The sequence below is a fragment of the Lampetra fluviatilis genome, chromosome 21 (assembly GCF_964198595.1).
Source record: "Lampetra fluviatilis chromosome 21, kcLamFluv1.1, whole genome shotgun sequence".
Classification (NCBI taxonomy): Eukaryota; Metazoa; Chordata; class Hyperoartia; order Petromyzontiformes; family Petromyzontidae; genus Lampetra; species Lampetra fluviatilis.
The window spans coordinates 3,695,933-3,714,584 of NC_136295.1; the positions used below are offsets into that span (position 1 = coordinate 3,695,933).

The following is an 18,652-nucleotide window of genomic DNA, read 5'->3' on the forward strand; positions in this document are numbered from 1 at the left end:
GTTCCAGATGGCCACAGAAGCACATCTGTTGCGCATTTAGGTAACCGTCTTTGTCCGATGGCTAGCCAAAAGCCGCTGCGAGGATGACCGGAGTTCGCCTGATGGTTTATCCTCCTTGACGAGATCAGCAACGTATTGTAGTTTATTTGTGGTGTAATGAGTGCGACCGTTGTTGATTATGATTGTCACCGTTGTAATCGTTGTAAGCTTGCGTGCGTGTGTGCGTGCGTGTGCCTGCGCAGGCTACGACACGCAGGTTGGGGAGCGCGGCCTCAAGTTAAGCGGTGGGGAGAAGCAGCGCGTGGCCATCGCTCGCACCATCCTCAAGGCCCCCGAACTCATCCTGCTCGATGAGGTGCCGCCCTGCAGCACAACGATTGGCTGTGTCCTTGTCTCTGTGTGTGTGTGGGTGTGCCCAGGCATGTTTGGGCTTGTGGGGGTGTGTGTGTGTGGTGAGCGGCAGTGCAACGGTTAGCGCGATGCGCTAGGAACCAGGCGACCAGAATTCGGTTCCCCTTCACAGCCAACACCAGTGACGAGTATCTGAACCGGTCCTGGACCTCTCCGAGGTCGGTTCAGCCTGAAATGAGTACCTGGTGCAATGTGTAAACGTCGCCACGAGAGAGACAAAGGCGGCCGGGCTTGGTGTTGGCCAACCACCCCCTCGTGTGCCGTGCTGGCCTTCATACGTGCTCGTGAACAGCACTTGCCCAACAGTCAGTTAAGGCTATACGGGGGATCTTTGTGCTTGGGTTGCCTGACCCGCGATATCATCTCAAATTCCACGCAGAAAGGCGCCCGGCTCTGCGTTCGATTCCCTACTCGGGTGTCTCTCTGTGTGGAGTTTGTGTGTTCTCCCTCTGTTCTGCGTGGGTTTTCTCCGGGTTCTCCATTTATCCTTCCATAGTTGAAAAACACGTGCAATGTAACCGGTGTTGGCCAAACATCCTAATGGTGAAAAATGAGCTGCAAGTTATTTAAATTGGGAGTACACATTGCAACATCGCCCCCTCCTGCCAACATTTGGCAGAACTCTCCTGAAAAGTCTTGAGACTCAATGAGCCTTTCTTGGGTAAATAAGCATGATAATAATAATAATAAAATGCATAGTTAACCCGTCACATCTAAGTCTGTTCCATGACCTCCTGCCAGGGAGTCTTGGGCGCTTTACATGGCATCAACATGCGCAGCCTAGCGGTAGCGTGTTCCCCGTCTGTTGCAGTGGTTCATCGTTCGAATCCAACGGGCCAGATCCCGTGACGTCATTCGCAAGAATGGGCCATTGTGTGCTGGTGTCATGGTCCATTTTTGAAAAGTTACCTGCAAATTACTGATTTGGAATTGCAAGTCGCAGCATCACCCCCGACTGAAAAAAAACTTGGCAGGACCCTCATTAAAAAAAACTGTCACACTCAGTGAGGCTTTCTTTGGGTAATGGATATAATAATAAATAATAACCTAGCCTGTCAAAAGCACTGTTGTAACTTCACCGTTACTTAGTGACGAATGGTGTCTGTTATTGTTGCGCGTGTTTGCATGCAGGAATGCTTGTCTTTGCACATATGTCCGTATATTTATGCGCGTGTGCATGTAGGCATCCACAGACAAATTCACACATTATACATATACATATATACTCATAGGTAAATACATAAACAGTGAATCCCAGTGTAGCATTATCGTCCAAATCATGGGGCGGTGGTGGAGTTAGGAAGGAGGGATGAAGGCAGCACTGCGCTACAAACCCCGGCCGCCCTGAGTTTGATTACCAATCGTGGCCGTCGGTGACGAGCTCTGTCTGAACTCGTAATGGGCCCTCCACCTGGGTTGACTCGGCCTTAAGCAAGTACCTGGTGCTGTGTAAAACATCTGCACTGGAGAGACAAAGGTGGCCCTGGCATGGTTGTTGGCCACATTGAGGGCCCCCATTGTTTTCTGCTTCAGGTTTTGATATATACTTGCTTACAGAAATAGTCCATTCAGGGCTACAGGACGGATTTGTGTTTTTATGCATGCGCTTCCGCAATGTGTGGCTGTGAAGAAAAAAACATGGGAATCATTGGTAGTATGAATCAAGGCCGTAATTAAATATATATTTGGGGGGAGACACACCCCCTCCAAATATTCAAATATGCTCAAAATGTCCCCCTCAATATATTTATTTTTGTTTATGATTGTGGTTATGGTTGTACTTTATAAATCCCTAATCTCTGTCATTACATACAATGAAACAAGAAAAGGTAAAAAAGAAAACACAGAGCAATGTAATACAATACACTATTGTTAAAAATAAATAAAAAATCAATCCTATGTGTTAGTGAATTTTTAAAAAAATTTAGGCAGGAAATGGCAGGAAATTCGTTTTCAAATTGAGATTTTTTTTATGGGGGTGCACCCCCAGACCCCTTGGAAGATTTGGTCCCCCCCAATGTTGACTCCATGGCTCCGGCCTTGGTATGAATCATGCGCCATAACGTGCTGCGAGTCGATGGCCGTCCTCTCTGGTCGCCGTGTGCATAGAACAGTGGCGGCGCAGTGACGTCAGCGCGGTACCGCTTTGTCTTTCCAGGCGACGTCCGCTCTCGACACACAGACGGAGCGGAACATCCAGGCCTCTCTGGCGAAGATCTGTGCCAACAGAACCTCCGTGGTGATAGCGCACAGGTACGTGTGCGTCGCCCGTCGGTGACAGGGCGCTAACTCACACGCGTGTGCACACACGAGTACAAACAAAATGTATTCCACGTTAATACAAAGACAATGGTCCCCCGTATATCCTTAACTGACTGTCGGGGCAAGTGCTGTTAGCGAGCACCTATGAAGGCCGACACGGCACACGAGGGGGTGAGTGGCCAGCACCACCACCTTTGTAACCCAAGTAGCGATGTTTACACACTGCACCAGGAATTCAGTTGAGGCTGAGTCGACCTAGGGGAGGCCGAGGATCAGTTGAGCAAGAATCGAACCCGGGTCGCTCGGTTGGTAGCGTGGCGCACTAACCGCTGCCCTTCCACTCCCCCACCACATGAATACAACAACAACAACAACCGCCATTCGCCACTAAGTGGCGGTGACGTCACCACGACACTCGTGCCAGGCCATGTGCACCTTGAGGCCACGTGAAGTGTCGAACGCCCGCTGGCAGGAGGTCACGGGGCAGACCCAGGTACCATGGGTCAGACCCAGGTGCCACGGGTCAGACCCAGGTGCCACGGGTCGACTGACTGAGATGACCGAGATGACTGGCTGATGCACCACCTGTGCCCCCTACTGTGGCAACTTGAATACACACAGGTGATCACAGTCGACGCCACAGTGCTCCAGGGAGCCTCCTATGTCATCTCATTCACTGGAAAAACTGCCACGGCAAGACACAAAGGGCAGCGTTTAAAATTTGTCCCGCTTAGTTTACACATTCCTATGACAGGAAAATGTATTTTAATCGGACAATCATTGTTGATTGCTCCTTAGGGTGGTACTAATGTTATTCAACCCAGAGCGATTAAGGGCGGAGTCTGCATCTAACCGGGATTTGAACTCTCATCCTATCCAAGCGCAAGGCCCCCGGCTCTCTGCTGATGCTCCACCCAGATGGCTTAACCACAATAAAACATGGAACATTAATGCCGGACCTGCATTTGCTTCTGTTCAGACTCTCGACCATCATCAACGCAGACCAGATACTTGTGCTGCAGGACGGCCAGATTGTGGAGCGAGGGAGGTAAGTGGCTTGGTTGTCTAAATGGACGCGCCACAGTTCGTCGAGCAGCAGGTTGTGAGGTCAAGTGTGGTACGCCCACCTATCCCAAGGCAGTTGACCGATGCAGAAAGGTTTCTCAAGTTAATTGTGACCCGCCCCTGTTGGATATCTGTGACAAAGAGCTCCATAGCTCATGGGATTCCTCCATTCTAAATAAAGATTCTGATTCTGAAGTAGGCCAAAATACCCTATAGAGGCCCCTCTAGTGACGGTAAAGGTGCAAGGCTGCACCTTCACCTTATCCATATTTCTAGATTTGAAGTTTTTGTGACTGCAAGGATCCATACTCTTCGGTTCTTTCGGTAAAGTCACGTAGGTGAAAATAAAATAAAAAAATATTTTTATTTCCCTTCTATGTGACTTTACCGAAAGAACCAAGAAGATGAATCCCTGCAGTCACGAAAGCTTTAAATCGAAAATTATTTGAGCAAATACATCTATTTTTTATATAGTACTTATCCATATTATTATTATTATTATTCCTGTTCACTGACATAATGGTTGACAATTTCCTGGGATAGTTGAGTTTTCTGTGAGTATTTGGAATTCCTGCTGTTTGTAAAGTCAACTCAAACCAGTTTTTGCTGCTCAATAAAGTGTTGGGAGGTACTTATTGTGATTGTAGGGCCAGTGGTGAAAAATGAAACGTTCCTATGGTATAAACTAGTCTCGCTGTAGGACAACCACACTTAACTTCCTAGACAGTGGTACTTATTTAGATACCAATAAGCAGAATTTGTAGTCACAACCTTCCGATTGTGAGCCAAGAATTCTGCTAACAGTGCTGCCCAACAAGGACCCTCATAAAATAAGAGTATTTAAACTCGACAAGCCTTTCCTGGATAATGGACCATTATCGGTTTAACACTATTAATTGTGTCAGTACAAGGATGGCATGACCTGACTTGGAGAACTTCCAAAAATGTAATTGCCTTGCCATGAAGGAATGCCAGCACGTGACAAGTATTGCTTATTGCCACAAGGAAAGTCACTCAGGGCCTAGTTAGTAAGGCTCTCGCTATTGGCCTGCTCATTGTGGGCAGGAGCATAATTCTGCTTCTAACTTCTTTCGTATGGCTGCTGATGTAGATGCAAAGCAACAACTGCAATTTCGCATTCAGGTGGTCTCAAGCCAGATAATCGTGTCGAAGAGCAGCGGAGTGCATCGCTGTGATGTCTCCTTCGTATTTGTGATTGGGGACATTGCGTCGTTATGTGTTTTACGGACTGTCCTGGATGATCACAGTCGCACACCGCTGGAGGGTTTTTAACTTGGCGAGCCAAACGGCGCAACCTTCTATTGTCCACGGCCACTCTGGCCGCTGTGGCGATACAATGCCACACGTACCACGGAAGCCACTTATCATTCTTGTTAATTAAGTTCTGCCTTCCTTTCCATTCCTCGTGCATCGCAGGCACGATGAGCTTCTGACCAAAGGGGGCATATACACAGACATGTGGAGCAAGCAGTCCCAAGAGGCCTCGTCCGAGTCCGACACGGAGACCAAGGACAAGAGCTCGGAGAAGCTGCAGCCGGCGGGCAGGAACCCACAACGTGGGCACCACGCACACCACCACTGAGAGACAGACACCACGGGGCCTTGGCACAGCCCCATTCCAGCCCTGTCCGTGAGCAAGGGAGAAGCTCGCTGATGGACGAGTCTGTCAAGCCCGCCTGTGTGATTGTCTCTACCTCCACACAACACGTGCGGGGACGCTCATGGTTCCGTGTCGGCGCTGCCGATGACACATCTAGAGTTGAGCTCGCGAGCAAAACCTACCCGAAAAGAAGTGTGTGTTTCGGTGCAAGTTTAAGGTATATTCGCGTGTGTATTGCGTGCGTGTGTGTGTTTGGTAGATCGGTGCGCTTGAGCACAACCGATGTTGTCTTCACTACCCTGAAGTGGAATTATTCTGTATTTACGGAAGAGGATCAAGAGTTGTATATGGTGAAAATTGACACGATTCCCCACAGTCTGACAGTTATTGGATGTTGTGGAAAGATCTTAAATGCAAAGATCTGATTAACGGCTTCCACAGGGACATGGGAAGAGAATTTGAAGAGAGAACTGCAGCTCAATGTAAACAAACTGCGAAAGATTTTCAATCGGATTCTCCCCTCCATGGTTGGCCCGGTCCCTGGAGTGGAGAGTTTGATCGTGTGCTGTTCGTGTTTCTGAATATATCTTTGCACATTCTTTAAAGTTGTCAATGTTTAAAGAGAAGAACACTTTTTTCCGTGTCACGTAGGTTTGAATGATTTGTTCTCAGGATGTTCTGCACGCTTTAACAATTGTTGTCGTACGTTTATGCTTGCTGATCTATTATTGTTTTGCAGCAAGCCGATCGATCTTTGTGTGTCATATCTGTAAACTTTTATTTCATATCAGGCACAAAAAACATGTTATTGTAAGGGAATTGCTGTTTCAGAATGTTAATCCGTAAAAGACTGTCCTTGAAGTTGATTGGTCCACACCCGAAAGATGTCTCGGGTGTGGACCAATCAACTTCAAGGACAGTGCATATTATCAGAGTTATGTTTTTGTTTGCATTATGACTGCAGGTATTGTGGTATATGCAAACATGACTCCTTGTAAAAAAGGTGTCAGTTTTGTTGCCAGATAGAAGGGTAAAAACCAATTATCATATTTTTTACTGGCAAATGAGGTTCCAATGGTGTAAATACGGGATGTGTTTCAGCTTTCTGAAATCACCGGCTGGTGGCTCATTGAGTTCACAATGGCCATTTTACTATTTGTCATTTTTATTTTTACCACGTAAGGCCCGCTGAGCTATTTATATCTTTGTTAGAAGTGACCTGGCCACAAATGAGAGCTCAACGAAGTGGCTCATCATGTGGAAATGTACAGCAGCCAAACACTCTAAACACATGTTGATTCTAAATGTGGAGGGAAAAACCGGAGGACCCGGAGAAAAATCCACGTGACCACGGGGAGTGCATGCATACCAGGCGAGGGAGTTAACATCATACCACCGCGGCGCCCCAGAGCAATGAGCCACCGGCACTGCTGAGATCCTGGATTGAAATTCAGGCAACCACCTCTGATTGCACTTGGTTCTCAAATCTTGTGGTTAATGGTCTCACACGGTCACCTAGAATTGAGCCAATATTCTTGGTGGATAACTTGTATGTGGGACTAGAGTAAAACCTCGGATTGCGAGTAACTTGGTCTGCGAGTGTTTTGCAAGACGAGCAAAAAATTTAATTAAATATGAATTTGATAAACGAGCGAGGTCTTGCAATACGAGGAGTACGTGTAGACGCTTTGTCTGCCGAGCGTCACGTGATCACAACTGATATACGAGTGCTTTGATATACGAGTGTTTTGGATTACAAACACGTTTCCGGAACGAATTATGCTCGCAATCTAAGGTTTTACCGTATTAGGTTATGGATGTGTTTTTAACCGTTGTCACCGCTGCAAATTAAGCCTCACCTTTGTGTTTGCTTTAAGAGAATAGTTGTGCTGTGTTATTTTCTAGGGGCAATTCCCTCTGTGATTTAATTCTCCGCTTCCTGTGGCAAATTACTGTAAAGAGCGAGTTATCGCATCATACTTTGGCTTAGTAGGCACAATTGATATACTGGTGTGCATAAAAACGTATTACGTAGAAGGCTGCTGTAGCACCTGAATATTTCTACTTAATGAAGACCATCTTTGTTTCTGTCGAGTCTTAATATTAATGTTCTAGATTTTAAGCTTTCGTGACTGCAAGGAATCATACAGTTAGGTTTTTTGCGGTAAAGTCACATAGGTACACATTTTTTTTTATTTTTTATTTTTTTGCTACGTGACTTTACCGGAAAAAACCTTAGAGTACATATTAATGTAATTCACAAATGTAATGGATGTGCACCTGTCACAACCATTTGCTTTTGTGTGAAAAGAATAGCTTTCGATCGCTCTATCTCACACAATTCAGGTGGCGTGCTTGTCCTTGACACAATGTGAAATGTAATTTGATGAGGATTTAGTTTTCAAAGGTTACAAATATGCCGACACTAAAACACAAGAATGCATAAACTCTCAAGCTGAATATTATTAAGACCAAAGGAAATGCACTTCAATGCATGTAATTTGTTACATTTCAATCTAACCTGGATTGTGTGTACGTTGTACGTATATTGAACTTCTTTCGCACCGTACATAAGCAACTGTGCTTATCGGACGTGTGGGTGGAAGGCAGTTGTGGTGAGCAACGGTGGTTAGCGCATTGCGCTACAAACTTGGCAACCTGATTTTGATTCCTGCTGACGACAGTGATGAACATTTTCATCCATCCTGGGTCTCCCCTAGGTCGACTTGCCATTAAATGATTACCGGGTGCGGTGCATAAACATCCGCATTGTGGAGACAACAGCCGCTGTGCGTGATGTTGGCCATCCCCCCCACCCCCTTGTGCGTCGTGGCAACTCTCATAGGTGCCCACTAATAGCACTTGCCCCACAACACTGTCAAAGGTACTGCCCTAGCCCATCCTGCCACTGATAAGTACTCAATGCTCCCACCCCCCCAGCTACGACCAGGTCTACCCCTGTCACTACCCCAACCCCTGTCACTACCACTACCCCAATCACTACCCCAACCCCTGTCACTACCCCAACCCCTATCACTACTCCAACCCCTATCACTACCCCAATCACTACCCCAACCCCTATCACTACCACTACCCCAATCACTACCCCAACCCCTATCACTACCCCAACCCCTATCACTACCCAAATCCCTACCACGACCCCAACCCCTATCACTACCCCAACCCTTATCACGACCCCAACCCCTATCACTACCACAACCCCTATCACTACCCCAACCCCTATCACTACCCCAACCCTTACCACGACCCCAACCCCTATCACTACCACAACCCCTATCACTACCCTAACCCCTATCAATACCCCAACCCCTATCACTACCCCAACCCCTATCACTACCCCAGCCCCTATCACTACCCCAACCCCTATCACTACCCCAACTCCTATCACTACCCCAACCCCTATCACTACCCCCTCACGCCTGTTCTGCCACGATAGCTACACCAATTTTAAAAACCCCACTCCTTATCTCAACCACTGTCAACTTGTATAATTTCTGTGAAGCGCCTCGGAATAAGACACTATAAAATATGATACATTGTTTAACTAATGTGTATTGCCGTTTAGTTTTTCACACACAATCGAAATGTTGCTAGTTCAAGCCCTAGTTGAAGGAACGACTCCATCCATGGTCTCTCAAGATATTTTGGGAAATCAACAGTGGCTGTTTATTTAGATCGTGAATTTGCACCACTCGCTCAGGGCTACCATTGTGATACGAGAGTTGTTCCATTGCTCAATTAAGCAGAGGGATTCCCCCTTAGACTTCTTGGGATCGTAACTGTGCTCGCAAGTGTGGTATTTTCGCCTTTGTAATTCATCATACAAACAAGGTAGTGTGATAATTATGGAAGTGAAAGTCATTGGTGAAGATTACTCGGTCTTTATTTTGTATGTTTTGTTTGTTTAAACCTTTCTTGGGTGTTGCTGTGTGTTCCTGCCTAAGAGACGCAGTCTGTTCCAGTATGGTGTACAGCAGTGTTATTCACTCATTGTCAGGGGGGGGACACTTTGACGGATACTACATCGGTGTGAGGGCCGTCACACATTTGGGGCCGTCCATAAATGACGTCACCACGCACCTGAGGGGGGGGGGGGGTTGAGAAATGTGACCTCGCATCAAAATGCGCAACTTTAAATGAATATAGACAACACGTTCTACTTAATTAAATAGACTTTTTTTATATAAATATTTTCTCCTACAACATCAGAGTGCAGCAGCACATTAAATACGCACTACAATGACAATAGTTTAAAGCGATTTGAAGCATGTTTTATATTTGGGGGGGCAGAGCTTTGTGACGTCCAAAATCGCGTGACGTCATTTATGGACGGCCCCTTTGAAACCATTGCGGTTTGACAGCACGATGGGGTGTTTTCACATTCGTGTATTGTCGGGGGCCGAACGAAAGGCCACCAGCAGCTTCCAATGCCCAGCGGACCTTGCATTGAAAGCCACGTGTGGGAAAGGCAATGTTGTGATTTAAATACAAGCACAGTTTCAATATATGGATATGTATACTGTATAAAGCATGTTGTATCACTCAACGTATTTAGAAAATATTTTTGGATTCTACAATTTAAAATACAAGACGAGGAAATGTATTGTTTTTTTTGTTTATACTACTTTTATTTTAATACATGTGACTCATTTTGCAGGGCGTCGTTTAAACAGAAGTTAAGTTGATGACTAAGTGGCACCAGTTTGACTCGCAGTTCGGTTGTTAAAATTCTGTCATTGCTCTTTGAGAACCTGACGTAAATTTTATATGAATGCATGTGATAGACTAACTTTTAGTTTATAATTTTTATGGTATTGATTAGATATCCTCGAATTATTCATACATTTATACGTGTCCATTATTCACTATAATCAATCAAATTCGGCATTCAAACTGAGAAAACATTTCCCAACACAGCTGTAGGGATGGATGATGACACAACAACATCAACGTTACATTGTTTAAGCTATTCAAGGTCCACTTTTTTGCTCGTGTAGGGTGAACGGGCAGACGTGTCATGATATCAGAAATGACGTTTCTCCTGAAGCAGAAAGTGCCAATCAATTTTCACAACTAGAACATCTAATGCATTTATGTCAGCATCTCGAATAACAATAAAACTATTGGAACTTCCTCTTTGGTACTGTCTATTCATTTTTGGACACCCTTGCTTGATATACCACTTCGTGGTTGTCTAATAGAAAGGTCCTGGAGGGGACATGGACATTTTCACTATTGTCACTGGGCCACCAATTGAGATGCGCGCCGCACCATTGCTCATTTGAGCATTGCTATAGGCCCTGGCTGTATTTCCCCCCAAAAATAAACTGTTAAGAATGTTTTGTTTGTCCTGATGCACATTTACCAAATGCAAAAGTTTAAAATACTGTGTGTAAAAAGCAAATCTCAAACTTCCATCATGTGGTAGCAATCTTTTTCAACACATTTGTTAAAATATTAGCCCAGAAAATTACGAATCTTTATTTTTTATTTGGCCTTGAGAAACTCGTAAAATGAAAACAACACAAGTGGCATTCTGTACCTTACAGATATTAACATTTCCAAAAGAATCAACAGTACTACAATTTAAATATATAGTCCCAGGCACATTAACATGTAACTTATTGGATGTAGAATTTGGCTCCATTAGTATAATTTTCACATCATCATATAACTTGTATACAATTTGTGTAAAGTGTCAATTTTCCATTCTCACATGCACGATATGATCCATGTTTCGTGAGCTTAATCGTTGGTTCTTTCTCAATCCGCTTGTCATGGTGAGGGTCGCGTCAGCAGCATGTTGAGTAAGGCGGTCCAGACCTGCCTTTCCCTGGCAACGGACTCAAGCTTTTCCTGGGGAATACCCAGGCGTTCCCAGGTCAGCGGAGCGACATAGTCCCACCAGCGTGTCCTGGGCCAGCCCCGGGGTCTTCGGCCAGTGATACGTGTTTGGTAGAGTTCCAGGGGGAGTCTACAGGGGGGGGGGGGGGGGGCATCCTTACCAGATGCCCGAACCACCTCAATGCGGAGGAGCAGTGGCTCGACTTTGAGGCTCTCTCGGATTACCGAGCTCCTCACCCGATCGCAGAGAGTGGGTCCAGCAACCCTGCAGAAGAGAAACCTCATTCCGACCCCTTGTACCCGAGATCTCATCATTTCGGTCATTATCCAAAGCTCATGACCAGAGTTGAGGGTGGGAACGTAGATCGACCTGTAAAGCGAGAGTTTTGTTGGAGAACTCGGCTCCTGCTTCACTACCACGGGTCGTTACAGTGCCCACATCACTCCGAACGCCGCACCGATCTGCCGGCCGATCTCCCGCTCCCACTGACCATCACTCGTGGAGGAGACCCCGAGGTACTTAAACTCCTCCACTAAGGGCAGCTGTTCCCCTCTCACCTGGAAAGCACACTCCATCGTCTCCCGGGAGTGAACCATGACCTCAGATTTGAAGGTGCTGATCCCAGCCGATTCACACACCGTTCACGTGCACGCTGGAGGCAGTAGGCAGGGGGGGCCTTGCCTCCACTTCTGGTGGCCAAAGCTACGAGTTGGGGGCCCTTTTGACAACCGTCGTGAGATATATTCAACAAGAACGTATTTAAATCGCGGTTTAAATGTATTTGTTTATGAAAATGCCAAGTGACGTGATAAGAGGAGCCGCGTTAAATAGCCGAGGCGTGACCGTGCCAGACAAATCAAATATATTGGGCCCCCCACCTAATCGATTGTGTCGGCCTTCATACAGGTGCAAAGGGGCCGTCCATAAATGACGTCACGCGATTTTGGACGATTTTTGATCCCCGTCCCCCTCGTCATATGGCGTCACAAAAAGTCAGACCCCCTCAACTATGACGTCACAAAGCTCTGCCCCCCCCCAAAAAAATAAATAAAACATGCTGCTTCAAATCGCTTTAAACTATTGTCATTGTAGTGCATATTTAATCTGGCGCTGCACTCTGATGTTGTAGGAGAAAACATTTATCAAAAAGTATATTTAATTAAGTAGAACGTGTTGTCTATATTTATTTAAAGTTGCGCATTTGATGTGACGTCACATTTCTCAAACCCCCCCACCTCGTCACACATCGTCACAAATGTCTGACCCCCCCCCCCTCTAGGTGCGTGACGTCATTTATGGACGGCCCCATACCTGTCAACCTCTTATCAGTGCCCCTACCTTATGACAGACCAATTAAGACCTAACTGGGCACCCCGTGCCCCTGATAAATTCCAACGCTTATCTTACAAAGTCCCAACACAAAAAAATATACAAAACATATTTTATGCCCCTACTGAAACGGATGTACGCCGTATGGACCTGAGAATTAAATTTCCGTATTCGCTAACAGCACTTGCCCCAACAAGTGTGTTAGAGGCTATACGGGGGACCTTTGTCTTTGTACATCCGTCGTGTGGCCATCTTGCTCAGGGATTCTGTTCCTTAGCAGGGCTCAATGGGGCCTCCCGTCGCGTTGCGGTGACGTAGACCCTGTTCCATCCCATGCAACAGGGTGGTGGTGGGTGGGGAGTTGGTGGGGGTGGTGGGGGGTCGGTGGTTGGTGTGTTGGGGGGGTGGTTGGTGGGGGGGGTTGGTGGTGGGGGTTGGTAGTGGGTGGGGGGGGGTTTGTTTGTGGGTTGGGGGGGGGTTGGTGGGGGAGGTTGGTGGGTGGGGGGGGGTTGGTGGGTGGGGGGGTTGGTGGTGGGTGGGGGGGAGTTGGTGGTGGGTGGGGGGGGAGTTGGTGGTGGGTGGGGGGGGAGTTGGTGGTGGGTGGGGGGGGGTTGGTGGTGGGTGGGGGGGGGGTTGGTGGTGGGTGGGGGGGGGTTGGTGGTGGGTGGGGGGGGGTTGGTGGTGGGTGGGGGGGGTTGGTGGTGGGTGGGGGGGGGTTGGTGGTGGGTGGGGGGGGGTTGGCGGAGGGTGGGGGGGGTTGGTGGTGGTGGGTGGGTGGGGGTTAGTGGTGGGTGGGGGGGGTTGGTGGTGGGTGGTTGTGGAAGCTCCCCTTGGTAAGATGGCGGCCGGGACCGCCACCCACCCCCCACCGTGAGACCGCCGCCTTCGTGGTCGCCTCATCCCCGCGGCTTCTCCGCCGATTCACCATCGCAGCCCGGAGCCATGGCCGCTGACAGCGAGGTAGATAAATACGCGTTCAAACACCAGTCCGTCGACTAACACCAATCGTTGACAACAACAACAACAACATAATTTGTTGTAGCTAATGTCTAAGCTGCTTGTTGTGATTTGGCCTGCGAGTATGGATGTCCGGCTGTCACATTATTTCACGTCAGGTTCAAGGATAATGCTTTTGGTACGGGTATCGTTGGCGTGCCGATGGAAGTATAATGTAAACATGTTTCCGACATGTGTGACATGACACTTGTAGTTGTTACTGCGTTGTTTTGTTTTATATCACAGTGCTATTTATTACGCTACATACGTTACCCTTACAATCATATTGTTTGTGCTATTATCGCGGATATTACGTCACCGTTCAGTGGGCAGTGCAGCAAAATCCGCCTGTCACTTGTGACTATCCTTCACCAAGCCTCATGGACCAGCGTGGTGAAGTATGGTCAAATAGCCCCCGCAAACGGCGTGGGGTGAGACGAGGGGGGTGGGGGCTGTCATCCGGCAGTGGCCGGATGGCCTGGCCTCGCCATGGAAATGTGGATTTTCCCGCTACAGTCCTAGCTCGGTGCGGCCAATAGCATCAAAGATTCGGCACCGCTCCCCGAACGATGGGACCCACATTGTAAACAAGCTGATTTCTTGACCCCTTTTAAAGGAGGAGATAGCCACTCTGAACAGGCAATTGAGTGGATATCAAATCTAAAGTTACATCTTTAATTTGCTGCTATGAATCCATACGAAAGCAGTGCGGCCAATGGACTTTGGCCACTCACCCCCACCCCCCTGCCCTTGTTTGAGCAGAGAGACACCTTGACATGGTGCTAATAATTACAATTATGGATATATACAGCCTCTTGTCAATCCACTGATAATTGAAGGCCCTCTCCACGCCGTGCCGGTTATAGAGGGTTCACTGCAAGGTCGTTATTATAATAAATATTGCGGGGGGCACAAATCCCCCCCAATATTCAAATATGCTCAAAATGTCCCCCCAATATATTGCTCTAAAATAGATTTCTGTTTATATGATTGTGGTTATGGTTGTACTTTATTATTCCCTAATCTCTGCCATTACATACAATGAAACAAGAAAATGTAAAAAATGTAAAAACAGAGCAATGTAATACAATACACTATTAGACATTATTGGAAAAAATAAATAAAAAGTCCATCCCACGTGTTAGTTCAGATGTCACTCGCCACTGACGTTGGCTGAAGCTGGGAATCGAACCGAGGTCGCCGGCTTCGTAGCGCAGTGCATTCACCAACCATCACACCGCCTCTACCATACCGTGTATAAAATAGGGTACAATACTGTATTATGATTATTAGTCTTGCATTATTGCTGTCCCAATGGCATTCTATGCAAATGTTTAACTGTTACTCTTATTATATTACCGTGGTACATTAATTGGTATGTATACGGATGATGATTGCTGGTAGGAACGTTGGGTTGCTCGGTCAATGGCCAGGGTCAACGGCGGCGTGGTGTATTCCGCAAATATGCCCGACTGTGAGGGCGGGCACAAGCTGGCGTGAGTAGGTTAAACGTTGAGTTTTATAAGGGCACCACGGGGTGACCAGCCTCTCCCCACCCAGTCTCACCCCTCCCACCCCCCACCCAGCCCCTCCCTCCCCACCCAGCCCCTCCATGCACGATGGACACAATAATCCCCTGTGGGCTGGTGTAACCAGGAGGTTCCTACCAGTATTATTACAGTTCCTGCGTTATTGCATCAATATGAGCACAGCCTTGCGGATAGTCAACTGGTTGTTTTTCTATGGTTGAACTGGCCCCAGCAGGGGAATGTGGAATTCTCACCCCTGTGTCAAGCTAAGCCATTGGGGGATGAGCGCCATCCCATTTGAAGACGTGTGTACAGGTAGTCCTCTACTTACGATGGAGATGCGTTACGACGACCCCATCGTAAGTCAAAAATATCGTAAGTCGATGATGGCCTAGCCTACCCAGGAGTCTTAAAGAAAAGTGATAATTTAGCAAAACAGAGCCATTTACAGTACCGTACTGTATAAACTATAGACTATATGTATTTATTAATTACAATACTGTATTGTACAGTAAAATGTAAAGTAAAAAAACAAGGTATATTCTTAGCCTACCTATATGAACTGCAATTTAATAGAAAGTTTTTTCAGGAAACAATCCCACTTTTAATATGCATTTTGTCTTATCGCTATCACTATCGTAAGATCTAAATATCGTAAGTCGGACCATCGTAACTCGGGGACTATCTGTATTACATTGGTGTTCTTGGTGTGTGAGGATGGGTGAGAGACACGTACACCAGCCCAAGTCTCCTTCTCTGGTACTCGTTAGCAGTTTTACACTGCCGGCTCAAGGCTTCCACATCAAATTGATTTGTGACGCTAACATATACATAATGCATTATAATGAAATGTACATGTTCAGTAATAACCAACTAACAATTATATGTATGTAGAACTTCTTTCGCACCGTACTTAGTCAACCATGCTAATCAGTGAAGTATGGCAGCTTTGTTATTTTATGACCTCAGTATACATCAAATTGATATTCAACCCGAGGGTTCTTCGTGTTATCTTATTTGACTTTGAGTCTCAGGTATTCACACGAAATCGTAATGTTCCCTATGGTCCTTTCAACAGTCAAACTTTTGTAGTTATCATTGAATCTTAATAATGCTTAGATTGTCTTAGACTGTCTGTATGACTCGGACATATTGACATCCGAAATGTTTAACCGTGCACTTAGGAATTTGAGCATCTGGTATTCTCACTCGACTGACAGAGTTCAGTGTGGTCAAGAGGAGGCAAATGTGTGCACAGATGGCCCCTACCTTGTAACAACAACATGTTCAATCCTGTTCTGATCCTCACTTAAACTATGATTTTTTTAAACGGTTGTCAACTTCATCCACTGTCACTATCAAAGTTGTTTAGTTTGAAAACGTTTGCACTATATTTCGATGACACTACTTAATGTGCACATTTATTTCTGTTGTTTGTCATGCTACAGCCCGAGTCGGAGGTGTTTGAGATCACAGACTTCACCACTGCATCAGAATGGGAAAGGTACGGTGCAGTGTTTGGATTGTGTTTGTCTTGTCATTGTTGGCGGTGGAGGGCATTGTGCTAGAGACCCTGCTATACAAGTTCAATTCCTGACCACAGCTAAAATCATTGGCAAGTGATGACATCTGAACTGATGTCGCGAGGCCCCCACTTTACTAATCCACACGAAGTAGCATGGTGAAGTATGGTCAACTACACGTATGACCAACACAGTGTTGGGCCGCTATCGTTCCAGCAGCTTGTTACCTGGTAAAAGAAAACCAGTTTAGTTTTAGCGTTGACGAAAGGCTGTGGATTGACATATTATGGTTCTCGCTGTTGGAAATGTATTTATACTGCTGGTGTATTTACTTTAGTAATAATGTGAACCGATATTGTCAATTTCTAGTCTACTTACCGTATGCGAATGTATATATAATGTGTAATCATAAATTGATTGGTCTGTTAGCAACGTATACAGTCGAGTATCTCTTTGGAAGAAACATCTGGGAATAGATATACAATATTACAACACTGAATTAAATCACATATTGAGATTGTGAAGAGACTAAGCATTCCTGTTAAGATTAATAATTCAGCAAACTAGTGTGGTTCACTGGAACTTTTTTTTAAAGGGTTATTCATTTAATTAGATACATCATAGGTACACATGGAGCTAATTATAGGGAAATTTTAACTATTTAAATTCGCTTGCCATTTTTATAACAGACTAGCTTTACTACCCGGCTTCGCCCGAGACTTGGATTCTTGTCTTGGATTAATACACGGCCTACGTGGAGGGTTGGAGGGGGGGATGCATGACGTCAGCAGGCACACTGCGTGATGCTGCCGCATGCGGGTGACATCACAGATGTGACGTCACCGCTCACTTGCCGTGCAAAATATATACATTATTGCGCCCCCCCCCCCCCCCCAAAATACAACAGTTTTTTTTTATACTTTTTGCATTGTGTACAGTCTGGAAGGTACCCACATGCCAAATTTCAAGTTTGTTGCATTTTGGGAAGTATGCTAAACATTTCGAACAGACACACATTCACAAATTTCCCTTTTATATATATTGAAATACTGAATTTATCTCCACTCATAGGTGGATGGATGCATTTCTACGGATTGAACGTTGTCTTGTCATGAATTACCACACAATAACTGCTGTAATATAAAAAAAAATGTCCTTTGTATATCTACTGCTGGATGAAAGTCTTCCCACACCTTGTTGACCATGCTTCACCATCAGGTTGGTGAAGAGAGGGTGGGTAGGCTGGTTTAGATTACAATCACCATGTGGTGCTAACCACTGCTCCATCGCTCTATCCCAGTATCATCAATTCATTTACATTTTTACATTTAAGATTCCCAAAGCTTTCTCGAGGAGCTTTTTTTTTTTTTGCTGAGACACGGACGAGTCTAATTTGTCTGCACAGCTCAATAGCTGAAGCTGGAGGTTGTAATCTTGTAAACCTTTCGACTGATGTCCTTTGTAGACAAGTTAATGTGTTGCCACTACATCTTCCTTCATGAGCTTTCAAAATTAATGAAAAATTCATTTTATTTCTGAATGCTAATGAACATAGTTGAGGATGTCTCTCCTGTCAAAGGGACAGCACTCATGTCCATTTGCAGCCCTGCGCTGAGCCGGGCTCTTCACAGGATAACCACTGTTGACTTCTCCCAAATTGGTACTTCTGAATAGGATGTGACCTCTTAACCTTCCCAAATGGTGAATTCGCACTTTAACCACAGTGCCATCTGATTGGATAAATGCTGATTGCATGAGCGATGCATATTTATTCTTCAATATATGAAATGTAATTGTTCCTTTACTCCGGATGTTTTTGTATTATGCAGGTTTATCTCCCGCGTGGAGGAGGTTGTGAACGACTGGAAGCTGATTGGAACATCTCCGTCTGTACCGGTTCGCAAAGTAAATACCTTGTATGATATGCTTATACATCAGGCAGCATTTGAATATTTTTCTTAATCACATATTTAAATCATAATCATCATTATAAGTCATCCACTGCTGGATGAAGGCCTCCCCACGTCGTCACCATCTCTCTTTGTCCCGC

At 45.9% G+C, this 18,652-nt stretch overlaps 2 protein-coding genes across 4 annotated transcripts in view; both read left to right on the top strand.

Annotated features, from left to right (window-relative positions):
- The window catches only part of ABCB6 (ATP binding cassette subfamily B member 6 (LAN blood group)), a 42,131-nt gene extending 33,465 nt beyond the window's left edge, over window positions 1–8,666 (top strand). The window contains exons 18-21 of the mRNA XM_078865867.1: window positions 243–355; window positions 2,570–2,664; window positions 3,653–3,721; window positions 5,176–8,666. Coding sequence (XP_078721993.1) covers window positions 243–355; window positions 2,570–2,664; window positions 3,653–3,721; window positions 5,176–5,341 — 443 coding nt within the window. The 3' untranslated portion in view covers window positions 5,342–8,666. The remainder of the gene's footprint in view (window positions 1–242; window positions 356–2,569; window positions 2,665–3,652; window positions 3,722–5,175) is intronic.
- Window positions 8,667–13,394: 4,728 nt separating this feature from the next.
- Window positions 13,395–18,652, top strand: part of RAB3GAP1 (RAB3 GTPase activating protein catalytic subunit 1) — a 49,218-nt gene continuing 43,960 nt past the window's right edge. Inside the window, exons 1-3 of one of the 3 annotated variants that reach the window (XR_013637817.1) lie at window positions 13,395–13,514; window positions 16,528–16,583; window positions 18,432–18,507. Coding sequence is in view for 2 of the 3 variants with exons in the window: in XM_078865869.1 (XP_078721995.1) it covers window positions 13,497–13,514; window positions 16,528–16,583; window positions 18,432–18,507 (150 nt within the window). In the remaining variant the exon portion in view is untranslated. The remainder of the gene's footprint in view (window positions 13,515–16,527; window positions 16,584–18,431; window positions 18,508–18,652) is intronic. The other 2 variants (XM_078865869.1, XM_078865870.1) reach the window with 2 other exon arrangements.